Consider the following 15,345-nt stretch of genomic DNA (forward strand, 5'->3'; position numbering starts at 1 on the left):
TCAAAATTCTGAGGCGAGTTACTGTTTGATATTTTAAGTATTGTATAAGTGTTAAAATAAATTTTTGTAATTAAAACAGAATTATCCTCAGGTTTATGAGACGAGTGCAAGGTGCCAGAAGGAGAACTCTTCACTGCGAATCCAAAATAGCATTTTTTTGTGGGATGCGTAATTATCACACGATAGATTTTCAGTGAAGAAATCTCGATCATTTATAGTTCTTAATTTCTTTAGGCTGTGGAAATGGTAATCTCAAGGACAAAGGCCGAACTCAATCGACCTCAAACGGATTCAAAAAGACCAGAGTCTGGCTCTACTGACCAACACCCAATAAGCGCGAAAAACGATTCTAGTGCCCGTGAAGTCAGGTACCATCTCTCTCGAACGTCAGATATGAGCGGAGGTCGCAAGGTAACACCATCGGAAAAGCCTGTGAAAGTGTCTGCTAGGAGTGAGCCAGCAGGTGGGAGAGTTTTAAGTTCTGTGGATGCGGAAGTTAACAGTCGAGGTGATCAAACAATTTCCGATGTTCCCAGCTTAAAAGAAAAAGATGAGGAGTGTTCTTCTGTCAGTGAGATTAAGACAGGGGAGAGAAATAATTTGTCATTGGGGAAAGGTGAAACTCCCTTGGATAAAAGAGAAGACCTTGATCTAACCGACAGAACTCGAACCCCCGACAAAACCTCCTCGGAAAATCTACGGCAATCAGCCAATAGTGAAAGCAAAACATCGATTAGAGATGCCGAAGATTCCCGAGAAGAAATCAAAGACGATGTGACGACGGCCGAAGATGTTTCCATGAGTGAGGATATCGAAGTTCAAACACCGTCCAAAGCATCTCACTCCGACAAGTCGGAACGTAGTTCTCGAGGATCTAGTCAATCTCAATCAGTTAGTCTTCGGAGAGGATCGGATAGTGATCGTAAGAGTTCGGTAAGGGAAAGGTCCGAGGTTGACGTAAAGATCACGAAAGAAGCAAGGACCGAAGAAAATAAATCGTTAACCGAAGAAAATGAAGTTGTTACAAGGCCCAGATCCACTCACTCTGGAAGCCACTCCACTCAGGAACTGAAAGAGTCGAAAGACACCGATCGCTCAAGACAGTCAGGTATCGTCAGCGGGCAAAACTCGATTATTTCCGAGGGATCGAAGTCTTCCAGACGATCAAAATCGCCGGCTTTGTCGGAGAAATCGCAAAGTCTTCAACAGGCGTACAGTTCGTCTTTTGAGAGCGTTGAGAATGAAGTGGACAAAAGCGAAGACGATATCAGTGAGCATATCAGTGTTGAGGAAGACGTAGAAAATAGCGAACGGTCCGAAAGGCAAGATAACGTCCCAGATAAGCCATCTGCGCATCCTGATCAATTTTTATCAAAAGATGAAGAAGGGACAAGAGACATTTCTGAAGTACCCGAGGATATTTCTGAACAATCTGAAATTGAAGTGACACCAAAAAGTACATCACTTTCTGCAAAAAGTAGTGGCCCCGTGTCTGAAAAGGCGGAACAATCCTTAAAAGGAGAAAAAGGTTTACAACTGCCTGAGGAAAACAAAAGCGGACTTGTCTCCTATACTGATGACTTTGAGCCTTCGGCGGTTGACGAAACTGACGAAGGAAAACCTCGTGGTTCCTACACACCAGATTTCGAACCATCCGAGTCGAACGTTCCAGTAGAGGATGACAAAACTTCTCAGGAAAAAGAAGAAAACGACGACTTCAGGTTTTCCTCGAAGAAAAGGGAACTTTCTGAAGGTGTAGAAGTGGATGACAATAAATCACCGCAGGAAGGGCAAGTCCAGAAACCTCCTAAAATTCCAACGCTCGAATTAGAGCAGGCTACCGACGAAGAAAGCATTGCAGAAGAATTGGATGAAAACATTGAAGGCCTTGAGGAAATTAGTGAAGACAGTGATAGTGGGTCCTTATTTGAAGAAAACTACTTCAAAAATGAGCACGGAAGTCTGCAGAGACAGATTGAGGACGAATCCGTTGATGAGAAGGAGAAAATTGATAAAGAAGTATCGCCAGTGTCACCTGGTGTGCTGCAGAAAAGTACTCGGCAGTCGCCAGAATCCCGAAGCCATGAATCTGATCAAAAAACTGCTGACAGAATCACTCAGGACTTGTCTATGATGTTGCTGGAAGAGTCTGTGAACTTGGCGACAAGAGTGTTCGATGAACGTCGCCGGATCTACCAAGATTTACCGAAACAGTCTGCAAAAGATAGTACACCTGTTGAGGATGGAAATGATGGTGCATCACGATCATTAGCAGAAACATCCGAAACAGAAGAGATATCTGAACATTTATCCACCTCGCCGAATGGAAGTTTAGAATCTGGACTGGACCGTAGGACAAGAGAGCGAGAAGATTTTGCTTCCTCTCCTGTTGAACAACCTCAGCAGGTATCACCTGAACAAAAGAGTAACGACATCGTGAATAAATTGTCAGACGCACTGCTTAAGGAAGCCGCCTCTCAAATGATTGCAATTATGCGATCTCGTCAAGAAAAGTTTGCCAAGACCAAGGGTGAAAGTACCACGGACTTAACTACTTCCCCAAGGGGGGCAACAGAAGACGAACCTCACTCGGCTGAAGAGAGTCCTCTTTCTTCCCCCAGAAACAGTAGATTTATGGCCGTCCAACGCTTTCCCGACGGATTACTGAAGTATACTGAGGACACCTCGACACCTCCAGGAAGCCCCACAAGTGAGCAGCAATCTTCAATTAACGAGAGAGAATTGACAGATAAGCTTGATCAGTTACGACGTTTACATGAGCATCTGGAGGGTGCACGGGGCGAAGGTGAAGATGAACGCTCAGAATTTAAACTTAACACAAATGCTCTCATGGAATTTCCCTCTGAAGAGGAAGATGAAGAAGAGGAGACATTTAGGCGTTCTAGAGGTCCTTCGTTTCTTTTCTCCGTTCCTCATCGTCCCAATGAAGTCAGCCCATTGGTGGCTTCCTCTCTTTCCATTTTCTTCGAACGCAAGAGGAGAGGACTGCCTTTAGATAACGTAACACCCCCGTCGGAAATCATCGGAGACGACGAAGCGGACGACGACCTCGGAGCCAATAGTAAACGAGTTTACCAACGATTAGTGTTCGATTTGACCGGCAATTTGTTCAAAGATCTCTTATCTGAGGAGACCCCCACCAAGCGGCCGGCTTGGATGAAAGCAAAACCGCGACGAAAGCACCGTCTGCATCGTGGTCTTCAACCACTTGTCCGCGAAGGAGACTTTCTCCCTGTAGTGCAGCAACAAGTTTTAAATTTAATCGGTTTGGGTGATGCTAGGCCTTCTCTCGAACGTGTTCGTCGGAAGACGCCGCTAAAGGTGGGAAAGAAGGATTTCGTTGACGCCATCCTGATTCAGGAGCTTCGAGAAGAGGAGCCGTTATGGGTAGATTACGATGATGATGAACTTGCCGTGAAGTTCCAAGTGGCAGACGCTATCTTCGAATCGCTTTTATCAGAAACTGTGATGGTGGTGAATGCTGTGCAGTTGAGGCGCGAGGCAAGGGCTGACTTAGCACGCAGCTGACGAAACCATATCCTCTAGTCTTAATATTTCTTTCCTGGATCCCAGAATTACCATGTGCAATCAGTCGCGCATTGAATTTAGTGAAATAACGGTGATGTGTGAACAGACTGGTATTTGAAATGGAGAGGGAAATATTTATGGAGCGTGCAGAAGAATGGCAAGCAGGCACAACTCCAAGCTAACGACTGTTAACGGGCTCAAATATTACGTAGAGTAGTGTCAGTACAACAGTCCTTGTGGAAACAACCTATTGCAGTTACTAGCCTTCCTTCCTCGTTAGACATTAGATCAACTATATTGACATGACTGAAAAATTTGAACGGAAAGAATCGAATCCAAGTGTTAGTTTTAGAGAGGTGTACGTCGTCTAAAGGTGTCGGTCAAGAGGGAATTGACTGAGGTTATACCATTCGTTGTTTTCTCGAGCGAAGGAATTAGAGATGACTTCTCGCTCTGACTTGCTTTTTTTACTTGTCATGAACACCCCGTTCATCTGGAAAAAATTGCCAACATGAAAATCTAAAATATTTCCGCCTTACTACTGAATTTCGCCTATGGAAAGGGTTGAAGTCCTGTCGTTTTGATACCAAGGTATAAACGTGAACATGTTCACCTAGACATAATTTTCCCTATCCAAATATACTGTTAAGTGGATCTTAAGTTGAGAAGTGAAGGTGAAGGATGTGTATTCGTGGTTCACATCAGCCTGTGCGGTCTTAGTTTCGTTACTTCTGTCTAAAATTTATTTTTCACTTGGTAGTAAAATGATGAGTGGAATGACAAATATTCTTGCAAATGTTGAAAATTCTTGTTTTTTCAAATGTGTATAAAAAGTATGAATTGGCATCGTGGTATGTCCCAATATTGTAATTAGAATCCAAGTTTGCTTTGCTGCAACTGTACATAAGAGAGCTTTTACCTTATTTTTGTTTCAAATGTGCTATGCCTTTGTTGAATAAAAAACACCTTTGAAGTTGCATTTTTTTGTGTCGCGTTTGTTTGCGTTGTGGCCAATTTCATTTCAAGGTCACCAATGACCTCGCTTTCACATAAAGGTTTAGTTACATTTTACATAACTGTAGAATGGTCCATTCCCAACAGTCCTTTATCACCTTTGATAAACAAATGAGTCAGAATCGAGAACAAGTTTCCAATCATTCCTCTGTATTCTGTGCTTGGTCTATTAAGCCTTGATTGATTGGGGGGGGGGGGGGGGTGGTTGTTTTTTTTTTTACATTTATGACCCAGTGGGTGGTTGACCTCAAAATGTGGTACAACAAGAGAACCTTACCACATTTTGACATCTGAGATCCATTACTGTACAAACCCAAGGCAATATGGAATCTATTTGTTTTATATGATGAAAAAGTAAAATGTTAATAATGGTGATGTCATTTATGCATCTGTCCTCCTCTATATCACAAGTAAGAACCAATCCAAATTCAGCTTATCATTATACTGTATCAAATATAGAAAATGGAGAACAACCAAATTATTTTTGGAAAGGTTTTTGTGTTGTACCCTATCATAATTAAGATCAGGCCGCACAGGCAAAGCTATCAGATTAACTACCATTCCCTGAATTTGATTTCTTCATCTTTAGATGATAATGTTCCAGAACTTTTTCCAGATTAGTGACATTCTGGGTTCTGATGTTAAGACTTCAGATGTTATCCATTGGGGAAAAGTGGGAAGAATTTGCTTTGATATCAGACCTCCTTCCCCTCTTCTAGACTGTGTAACCCTGGGGACCATTTCTTGAAGGTGTGGTAACTTATATGACAGCAAAGCTGTTCTGATTTCATTGAAGATGGAGTGTTAAAGAGTTTTGAAAATCATACCATAAAATTGTCACCTTAAGAAAAAAAAATGGATTGGTTAAGGGTCAACCTGCCACTCTATGCTTAAAATTTGGATTTTAAAATATCACTTTTGGCCAGTTAAGTTAACAAGACTTTTGAGAAATGGGTTACTGTGACCAGTTGTTCAATTAATGATTACCCTGACCCATGTCAAGTGTAAGCTTGCCATTTAGTTTAACGGCTTTGAAGAGAGGTTCTTAATGTTTTTGCTTTTATTGTTTCTTGTGGTTTTGCCTTGCTCTGAGGTAAAATCAAAGAGGATGTTAGGCCTGAGACATACCACAACAAAGAAATCAAACTCAGATTTCACTTTTAATCCCGCATGAGTGGCTTGCTCCATTTGATTAATTAACCTCTGAAGGGGAAGGTGATGTTAGAGTGCATGCAAGACACCTACTACCTCCCCACAAAAAATTAACGGTTTTCTAATTCCTTGAAACTCGTTTACATAACAAATCTTAATCTCTTACACCCTAACATCCGTATGCATATTCTCCATACTGTTCTCTACACATTCTGGGGTGCTGACAAGGAGAATTTGTTTAAGAATCAAGAGCTTCCTTAGTTGGTGACCATCTCCTTTATTGTTATTTGATTAAGGTCAAGAGAAATTGGATGTTAGTCACTCTTAAGGGTTATGAGGTTGAAGGAAAAACAACAACATCAGTAGCTCATTTACTAAATGCAAGCCTTAATGGGTAAGATTGTGCTTGTGTAGACTTGAACAACTGATGGACAAAGTTAAACATGTAGCTCTCTAAATCAGTATGGAATCAAAACATGAACAACCCATGTGAAGAGAGAGTCCCCTCTTTTGTCAGGTTACTGTTCCTTTTTCAGAGACATTAGCTTGTGTCCATTTTCTCAGCGTTAGTCTCCTTGATTTTCTTTCCCTCTGGTTTCTTATGAATTTGCTGCTGTGTAACAACTAAAAAAGAATAATGTAAAAAAAAGAACATTTATCTGCATTCCCCCTCTTAGAGTAGCAGCTTAAGAATTATAGGAGTTGTTTGGCACAAGGGGACTTAAGGCTGATATGGGTGTTTGCTATAGTAGAAAGAGTGTTGGGAAAGCATTTCCACCCTTCAACTCCCAGAAGTGATTAACTTGTTACTTACCCCTATAATATCCATTTATTATCCAGCAAACTAGTTCCCATAATGAGAATACCCAAACTTATCAGGTAGAGGTTGCTGTCTTGAACCAACACCAAATTCTCGCACCTTAGTGGTTTGGCAAAAGAAATGTTCTTAATGACGAAATCTCACTCATACAATGTTAAGCTCAGTGCTTCCAGAGGCCCCCTTGCCGTCTATTAAAATATTGTTTGTAACAAGTATTGTAAAGTTATTTATTTGGTTATGAAAAACACCTTTCTCTTTATAAATGGCAAATGAAATTTGTATTTTACTGTATTGTAATAAACTGTGTATTTGTCATTTATTCTGCATATGTTGTTGCTATTACATGTTGATCTTTTTTTTTTTTTTTTTTTTTTGTATTTTCTACAGGGTATTAAATTTTTGCAAGTCCATATTCCCTGAGGAGTTTTATTTCAGGTCATTAATTTTATGATTTTTTTACCATTGCAAAAAACCCTAAATTTAGTACCAATAAGGTAGGAGTACCAGTAATAATACTCCCCCCCCCCCCCCTGGATGGGATACTAGTTCATCACAAGGTTCCCCCCAACATTTCATCAGGCTAACTCGAAAATATGTTAATACTCATCAATATTCCTTGGTGGAGAGATGAAGTGTTTTGCCCAAGAACACAACACAAAGGCCCCACCAGGTTATGAGTCTCCCAATTAACCCTTCACACCCTCACATCAATATGCATATTCTCCATGCTGTTCTCTATACATTTTCTAAGGTGCTGATAAGGAGAATTTGTTTAACGATCAAGAGAAACTTTAGTTGATGATCATTTCCTTTATTCTCATGATGTTAATGTTTGATTTAGGGACGATATTGTAAGGAGAAATTAGATGATGGTCACTCTTAGGGGTCAAAGGGTTGATGATAAATGACCCTGAATGATCTCCCAAAGGTGTTCTCTGCATTAAGCGTTAGCACGATTTTCCAGAAGGGGTTCCATGCATTTGGAAACATGCTTGATTGTTTTATTATCATTAAGTATCAGTTGCTTTTTAAAACAGGGGAGAGAGGCCTTCTTATGTAGGATTCCTTCTATATAAGGTTTCTGGTAAGCCCTTATCCTTTGAAGAAACATTGTAAAAAAATAAGTGTCATTTTGTTACCTTCCATTGCATTTTCTTCTTTTCTTTGCTTTTTTATTTCTTTCATTATAAGTCTCTTCTTTTTTGCAGATATTGAAGCACTGCCCCTCTGGTTGTTACTGATAAGAAATGTTCATCAAAAAAGAATGTATCAATTATCATCATATCAAGGCATTGTGAATCTGCCCATCTCTTAGCCCTTCAACTCTCAAGATCCAATTGGCAATTCTCACCACTTAATGCCATGCTTACCTTGTACAGGACAATTTGGTCTTATTCCCAAAAAGACACCCTCTAGCTGAAAGCTGTCTGTTCACATAACCTGTTTACAAAGTAACTTATTGGAATTGCAAGGAGTTAAACTGTAATTTCCTTTCTGATTTCCGACGATTTTGTGTTAAAAAGCCCCCCCCTCCGTCCAAGGCTAGTCAAGCATGTTCAACCCTCTCTTAAATACACAGCATAAAAATGGCAAATTAACACGAAAATGAATGTTTCTTTTGGCTATTTATGTCTCGAGTGTATTAAATTCTATTTCACAGGGACGTAAACGGTGCCAACTCTTTTTCTCTCTCTTTACAGGAATATCTGGTTGCATTTGTACCTTTGCTTGGATCCTTTGTTTTTCTGTTGTTGCTTCTTTTTCTGTGCTTTTTTTACTCTCGTGAGCTTGCTAATATTTTTCTGCAAAGCCTGAAAAAAATTATTATTTTTAGAATAATATTGTAGTTAACATAACTTAACCCCATCAAAGTTCAGCTGCAAGCTTACAAGCCTAATCAAAGTTCCGGTGAACTTTCAGTTATCGTCAACTGACCGAAACTGTATTCAAAGACCGATGTCCTTTCAGATTGTACGTAATAGATTGGGCCGGTGGTCTACAGGGTACAAGAAACACGTGTTGTAACGCAACAAGAGTCCAGATCTCAGATGTTGTGGTACACGAAACTGCCATGAAAGGTATACCCACCGTTTTTGCTCGATTAATTTTATCGCCACCTGTCATTGTAGACCCCACTTGATGTATCAGAAGTCCCAATTTTTCCTGAAATTTTTCTCTGCGTTTTTAATCGACTGTCTAGGTCACGGAACACGCGAAAGAAAATTATATGAGCCCGCAATATACCAGTCGGTTACAGAGAAACAATACTTTTGTTGTATAACAAGGAGAAAGAAACCACCATCCAATATGTCTGGTGGCTTTTAATTTCTGCCTTTTTTTCGTTGAATCTGATGATTCCTATATTTACCAAACAGTTCATTGCTACAGCAGGATATAAACTTAAACTAAGATCATCACTTCAAACCTCTAAAGAGGTAAGGTACCGATTTTTTAGTTACTTTTACCGGCGAGAATTTGCCTCCATAACCGGGCTTGTCATGGGAGACAATCAGCTGACCGATTCTGGAGCCACTCTCGTCGCAGTTTGTCAGATGAACTCCACCAATGACGTGGACCGTAACATGGGAATTTGCAAAGATTTAATAAACAAAGCCAAGTCGAGAGGAGCCAAGGTGAAGATGATATGCATTTTAAAATGTTTTGTCTCTTAGTCACCAACCCCCTCCCCTCCCCCATCACAAAGTGCTTCGTGGGTTCAATTTCGAACCCCATCCCTCCACCGTCGCCCCTTAACTCTCACCTCTTACACTCCTTTCCCCTTACCCCTCATCCCTTGACCCCACCCCAATTTTTATCCCCTCGCTTCTTACCCCTATCTTACCCCATGCACTAATAATTATTAGATTCTACATATTGGAAATAGGAATTGTCAAGTACAAAAATAAAAAAAAATGACTCCTACTCTACCAACTGACCCAGCTGGTGACAAATCTTTTCTTCTAACAAATGCATTTGCACAATCAATTGTTTTCTCACTTTATGTTTTTCTGAAGAACTGATAATTCAAAGCCAAAGCAAGAGTTACCTCTTTGATCCTATGAAATGTGCTCAAGAAGTTGATCAGATGAAAGTAAAGATATCGTTAGTTAAATAAAACACCTTTTATTTGTAAGACTAATGTTACCTATTGGTATTTTCCTTTGCAGTTTGTGTTTTTGCCTGAATGTTTTGACTATGTAGGAGAAAACAGCGAACAGTCTTTGTCAATGGCAGAACCACTGGAGAGTCCAAGAATGCAAATTTTATGTGAATTAGCAAAAGAACTGGGTGTGTGGCTCTCCCTTGGTGGATACCATGAAAAGGTTCACTTCTGATTCTAAGTATTAGGATGATGAATCAGCTTGGTAGTGCTAAAAGATCTCATTAAACTCAAAATATTGGTGGTAACACTTCACTTGATCCTTGATCCAGTTTAACCCTTTAGCTCCCAAGATCAGATTGTCAATTCTTGCCTATTGCTGCTACACATTTCCTTGTGAATAAGTTATGAGAATTAGGAGTTCGATCAAGACAATAACTTCAACCTGATAAGGTTGAGTATTCTCATAACTTGTTTGCTGAATAATGTATGGATATCAGAGGGAGAAGTGACATGTTGATCACTTCTTGCAGTTAAAGGGTCAAGGAAGAGGGTAGGGTAGGTCAGGATAGGCTCTCATTTACTTTATTTTTTTTTTTTCTAAAATGTTATGGTCAAATTTCTGATTTATAAAACTTGTTCATGCATGGTATTGGGGAAGGACATTTTCATCATTATCTTTGCAGTGAACTATTATTCGGTGTTCAAAGCATTCAAATTGTATATTTGTACATTATATTTGTATGATATCTTGTAGTCGTGGCCAGTTGATCAAACTTCCCAGGCACAATAGTTTGATCACTGCATGAGAAAGACAACATGACAAATACATGGGAACTTTTAAGCACCTTAATGTGGTACTTGGTAATAGATTGCAAAACCTACTTGATAACAGAAGAGATTTGAATTTCAGTGGAAGGAAAACTTTAGGTGAAATCAAAATAATGACATTTTTATGTCAAATAGAGTACTTTTTTTGATTGAATGTGATGCGACCAAAACAAAATCCAAAGTTTGAGAAAACTGAAGTGGCTGATTCGTAGTTGGTTTTAGCTCTACATCTGTTTGATCAAAAAAGGGGGCAATTTCTTCAGACCAATCTCAAAGGGAAGTAAAACAAAACCAAAAGATAATTCCAGATTATTTCCAACCCTCTATTGAACTCTCTTTTGATAAATTAACATTAGCCACCAACCTGCTGACAGGTGTTATTCTCAGTTTAAATGTGATTTATTATATCTCTCATTTATTATGTGTCCTATGATTGGTCAATTTCAGTGTGCAGCTTGTTAAATTCCAAACTTTGTTGGTATTGAAAATCTTTAGCCTCTGTTTAAACCCAGAGATAAATATAGCAAATTTTGTACCAACCTTGTTTTCTTGGTCTGTACTATGAGTTATGGAAGCTTGTTTTTCCTATCACATTTATGGCCATTAATATGAGTGGAAAAAACTCAGTCTGTAACTTACAGTATTAGAGACCTCAAACTGCATTTTTAAGAGTTTTGTATACCTTGCACTGCTGGGGTTAAAAACTTTCTTATGTGGCAATGGAAATAATTATTTTTACTTTCATTTGGGATCTTAGGTAAGTAATTAAGTGCAATCATTTCAGTAGTCATCAGTATTGTTTTCCCTTTTTCATACACTTTTAAATCATAGGGTCCACCAGATGATAAGAGGCTGCGTAACTCGCATGTCATTGTGAATGACAGTGGCTCCATAGTTGCAGTGTATCGGAAAATACATCTGTTTGATATTGATGTGAAAGATGGACCCAGGCTTAAGGAAAGTGACACCTGTATCCCTGGTAACCAGATAGTGCCACCTGTGTCTACCCCTGTGGGGAATGTTGGCCTTGCCATTGTATCCTTTGCGTAATGAACAGTTAAGTGTGGTTGTTGTGGTTCAGATTTTCCTTCCTTTAAGTTTTCCAAACCAGCTTGAATTTTGTTTCTCTCTGACTAAGTTCTGCAGAAGACAAAATGGAGGTCAGACTGGCTTGAAAATGTTTAAATCAAGGAAAACTTTGAACAATACATATTGTGGTCATCTGTTTATTGGTGGTCTTTAAAAGTACTTTACTTTCACAGTGCTTCACTCCAGCCAGGAGTGTAAATAGCTACTGTCAAACTGTCAGGGTAGCTTGATAAAACTCTGGGCAGAGGGGGAAAAGGGGGGAGGGGGGGGGGGTCTTGCAATGGATTGGCATCCCATCTATGGGGAGTAGACTAGTTCCAGCCACATACCTTTAAATGGTTGCTTTAACAACACTAAACTAAGATGAGAAAGGTGTGGTTCCAAGTCCTGGCTGGATTGGCATGTTGTATTATGAGGCAAGGCACCCTGCTCTTACAGTCACTCTCCTTACTCAGGATGGTATAAATGGGTACCAGCTAACTCAGGGAACCTGATAATATGAAAGACGTTAACCCTAAGCTAGACTAAAATCCTTTCCAGTGTGGAAAAGCTATACTCCCACTTTGTTCATGTCACCAAAACTGGATGAGCTGCAGTAGGAGAAGCCTTATGGCTCATAAGCTGACTTCATTTTTTTATGTCAGTTTAATAACACTGAACAACAACAGCAGTCCTTCTCAGGTCTATTTTCACCTAGGAATCACCTGATATAATTGACTGGTTACCTGATTCAGTAGGGAAGTTGAATACATCATCATTAAAACTTCGCTCATAACTGAATACTTCCTACTTTTCAACAACATTTAACCCTGAGTAATTATTTCAAGAAAATCAGTTGTAATAGTAACCTGGGAACAGTAGCATATGCAAAATGTCATTCTTTCTGGTGCTGTGTGATCCTTAACATGATGGTTGTTCCAGTGCTATGATGTACGTTTTCCAGAGCTGTCCCTTATTTTAGCACAACAGGGAGCCGACATCTTAACATTTCCATCAGCATTTACTCAGATCACTGGATCAGCACACTGGGAGGTTTGTACATGTACTTATAATTTTTACTGCTTATGACTTTTATCAGAGGTCTCAAAATCCAGCAGCTCTAAATTCAAAACTTATGAACACATTGTAGCAACAGAAACAGGCTACTTTTAGCCCTTTACCCCAAGCTACCTGGATAATTGAAGAAAAAATGTCGAATTCAAACATTTGTACTCGGCAAAGAGCCAGATTGGGCGGACGTTTATTATTAAAATCAACGTTTGAATCTTAGCTATTTTTTTTCGAAAGGGTAGCTAACTCCAAAGGAAATCATTTATTTAATAAGCTTGAGAAGATATTTTTTGTCTTCATTTCTGGAGTGAATCATGAAATTACCACCACATACTGTGCAGAAATTTACGTTTCGAGGGTGTCCTTCATTTCCAAAACAATCTATTAGATTACCTGGTAACACTTCACTTTCTGAAACATAATGTCCTGTTGTGATTGATTAGTTTTTAGCAGTCGCAAATCGCGTATTTCAGTGATCTGTTACGGTGGAATTTCTATCCTTTTGAAGCTGTTGAGGTAGACAGGATGAAGTCTTAAGCCCTTGACCTTCAAGAGTGACTAGCACCTAATTTCTCCTTACATTATTACCGCTGAACCAAACATTACGCAGGTCATGAGAATAAACAAAATGATCACCAACTAAAGAAGCCCTTGGTTGTTAAATTCTCCTTGTCAGATGTAGAATATGGTGATGCTAAGGTGTTATATAAGGGTTGAGTGAATCGCCTCTTTTACTCTCCGTGCGTAACTATGAAGATCGCGATCACGGCTTGACTTCCATTATTTTATTATTTATATTTCTTTTTCAAAATAGATTTTTTTACTTCTTTTCAGGTTTTATTAAGATGTCGTGCTGTGGAGAACCAATGTTATGTCATAGCTGCTGCACAAACAGGACAGCATAATGCCAAACGACGGTCTTACGGTCACGCTATGGTATGTAAAGTGTTGTGACGGTCACACAGTCACGCTATGATATGTTACTTGTGACGATGGTTATACGGTCACGCTATAGTACGTGTAAACTTGTAAGAACGGCGATACGTCACGCCATGGTATATTCTGTGTTGCGACAATCATATAGTCACCCCACAGGATGAAAAGTGACGATGCATGTAACATGTAAGGGTGAACATGTTTTTACTTAGCTGTATAAACAACTTTTTAATTCAATCTCGTTGAACCAATAGCTATTTAGAGCCAACAAGAACTTTGAGTAGAAAGATATCAATTAAAAAACTTCAATAGATTATTATTAAGTTATTGATAATAACTTAATAATAAGTTCATTGGTAATATAACAACTGAACAAAAGTCATTTCTTAGCAGGCCTCGTGTATTGAGTATTGTTCTTGTTCATGTCACTGCAGGTTGTAGATCCTTGGGGCTGTGTTATTGCTCAGTGTCATGAAGGAAATGACGTGTGTGTAGCAGAAATTGACCTTGGATACTTAAACAAGGTTCGGCAACAGATGCCGTTGATGAATCATCGGAGAACTGATATCTATGGAAGCCTTAATTCGGGACCGAAGCTTTGAGTATGTCTTAACTAAAATGCCCTCGAGGCGAAAAAGAAGTGTTATCGATCTCATTTCAATTCCAGCTGACTTAGTGAGTAGAATAGAAAAGAACTGCTAATAGCACGAATATTCCCTACAACAAACTGATTTAGCCAAGTTCACTAAATAATTATGCACTTCAATCTTTGACGCCAGTCACTTTCTCTCTCAATCTAGCTCTCCTGAAGCAAGATACTTTGGTTTTATCAACTGTGTTGATAATGTAAATTAGCCACCTTAGAGAGTTTGTAAAGCTGATGTTTCGAAGGGGTAGCTTTCCTGCCGACACAGCATCGCAGTTTCTTTAGAAACTTACCCCCCTTTCACCTGAAGCAACTCGATTTGAACAGAATGTGGTGGCATATTGTTAAATCAAAGTTTTCCTTATGAAATATTTTAACAAGAGGAAAACTTCAAATAAAAATAAAATAAAAGGTGAATCTTCTCCATGTATGCGTAAGCTATAACAATAGCAGGACATCGAAATTAAGCCGACAAGACCAAACGCAAGAGAGGAAGTTGACAGCTTCCACCAACACCTGCTACGCCAGTTGATATTACTTTCAAAATTAAGCACTCTTCAATTGAAGAAATAGAGAAGTTCTTAAATGAGTATCGAAAGTGATCCTGGTAGCTGAGGTTTTTCATTTACTTCGCTCTAAGATTGGTCTAGAAAACTCACGCTATTTCCTCAACCAATCGACTGCAAAACTAAAACCATGTCTTGGTCCCCTAACGTTTTCCCGCGCGTCAAGCAGGTTTTCTCTTTTTACTTTGAGTTCTCATTGGTTAATGAAGACGTTAACCTTGATTCTTATTTTTTAGTTGTTATAACTTTGGTTTTGGATTTTCGGTGACACTCAGTTGAAAACTGTTCGATCCTAACAAGATGATTCGCTTTGACTTGATACTTTCTTCTTGAATTATTTCTCGCTTGTGAGAAAAACCGTTCGACCGACAAGAATTCGTTCAATTCATTACGAATAGTTTTCATTTGAAAATTTCGCTTGGAGTAAATGTCAGTATCTGTTAAACAAACAGGTATCAACAATAGAACATTTAAGATAATATAAACTCTCCTTTGACTAGAATAGTCTCAAGAACTTTTCTGAGACAAATGTTCGTCGAATCATTGAAACATTTAGCCCTTGAAAAAAAAAACTGATCATTGAGGCAATCAA

General features: G+C 39.1%; 3 protein-coding genes across 5 annotated transcripts in view; 2 read left to right on the plus strand and 1 right to left on the minus strand.

Moving 5' to 3' along the window:
- LOC113669091 (centrosome-associated protein 350) overlaps positions 1–4,528 on the plus strand; it is a 41,895-nt gene extending 37,367 nt beyond the window's left edge. For all 3 annotated transcript variants that reach the window (XM_089203893.1, XM_089203895.1, XM_089203894.1), the window contains exon 39: positions 235–4,528. In XM_089203893.1, coding sequence (XP_089060019.1) covers positions 235–3,549 — 3,315 coding nt within the window. In that variant the 3' untranslated portion in view covers positions 3,550–4,528. The remainder of the gene's footprint in view (positions 1–234) is intronic.
- A 1,176-nt stretch (positions 4,529–5,704) lies between these two features.
- On the minus strand, positions 5,705–8,777 carry LOC113669074 (uncharacterized). The gene is made up of 4 exons (XM_027185071.2): positions 8,624–8,777; positions 8,258–8,346; positions 7,675–7,772; positions 5,705–6,339 (listed from the first exon to the last, which is right to left on the minus strand). Exons 1-4 carry the CDS (start codon positions 8,657–8,659, stop codon positions 6,257–6,259), a joined length of 306 nt encoding a protein of 101 aa, XP_027040872.2. The 5' UTR covers positions 8,660–8,777; the 3' UTR covers positions 5,705–6,256.
- Positions 8,778–8,795: 18 nt separating this feature from the next.
- On the plus strand, positions 8,796–14,613 carry LOC113669073 (deaminated glutathione amidase). Its single transcript, XM_027185070.2, has 6 exons — positions 8,796–9,168; positions 9,703–9,858; positions 11,298–11,501; positions 12,477–12,587; positions 13,440–13,541; positions 13,976–14,613. Exons 1-6 carry the CDS (start codon positions 8,887–8,889, stop codon positions 14,141–14,143), a joined length of 1,023 nt encoding a protein of 340 aa, XP_027040871.2. The 5' UTR covers positions 8,796–8,886; the 3' UTR covers positions 14,144–14,613.
- Positions 14,614–15,345: the final 732 nt, after the last annotated feature.

The sequence above is a fragment of the Pocillopora damicornis genome, chromosome 4, assembly GCF_964200805.1.
Source record: "Pocillopora damicornis chromosome 4, jaPocDami1.2, whole genome shotgun sequence".
Classification (NCBI taxonomy): Eukaryota; Metazoa; Cnidaria; class Anthozoa; order Scleractinia; family Pocilloporidae; genus Pocillopora; species Pocillopora damicornis.

Excerpts from the sequence above, each read along its gene's own strand:
- LOC113669073 (XM_027185070.2), top strand. The coding sequence starts at position 8,887 with ATGATTCCTATATTTACCAAACAGTTCATTGCTACAGCAGGATATAAA. Across the intron at positions 11,502-12,476 it reads GGAATGTTGGCCTTGCCATT|TGCTATGATGTACGTTTTCC; the intron begins GTATCCTTTGCG and ends TGGTTGTTCCAG. Across the intron at positions 12,588-13,439 it reads CTGGATCAGCACACTGGGAG|GTTTTATTAAGATGTCGTGC; the intron begins GTTTGTACATGT and ends ACTTCTTTTCAG.
- LOC113669074 (XM_027185071.2), bottom strand. The coding sequence starts at position 8,659 with ATGACAGGTGGCGATAAAATTAATCGAGCAAAAACG. Across the intron at positions 8,347-8,623 it reads AAATTAATCGAGCAAAAACG|GCTTTGCAGAAAAATATTAG; the intron begins GTGGGTATACCT and ends AATTTTTTTCAG. Across the intron at positions 6,340-7,674 it reads AGAAGAAAATGCAATGGAAG|TTGTTACACAGCAGCAAATT; the intron begins GTAACAAAATGA and ends ATTCTTTTTTAG.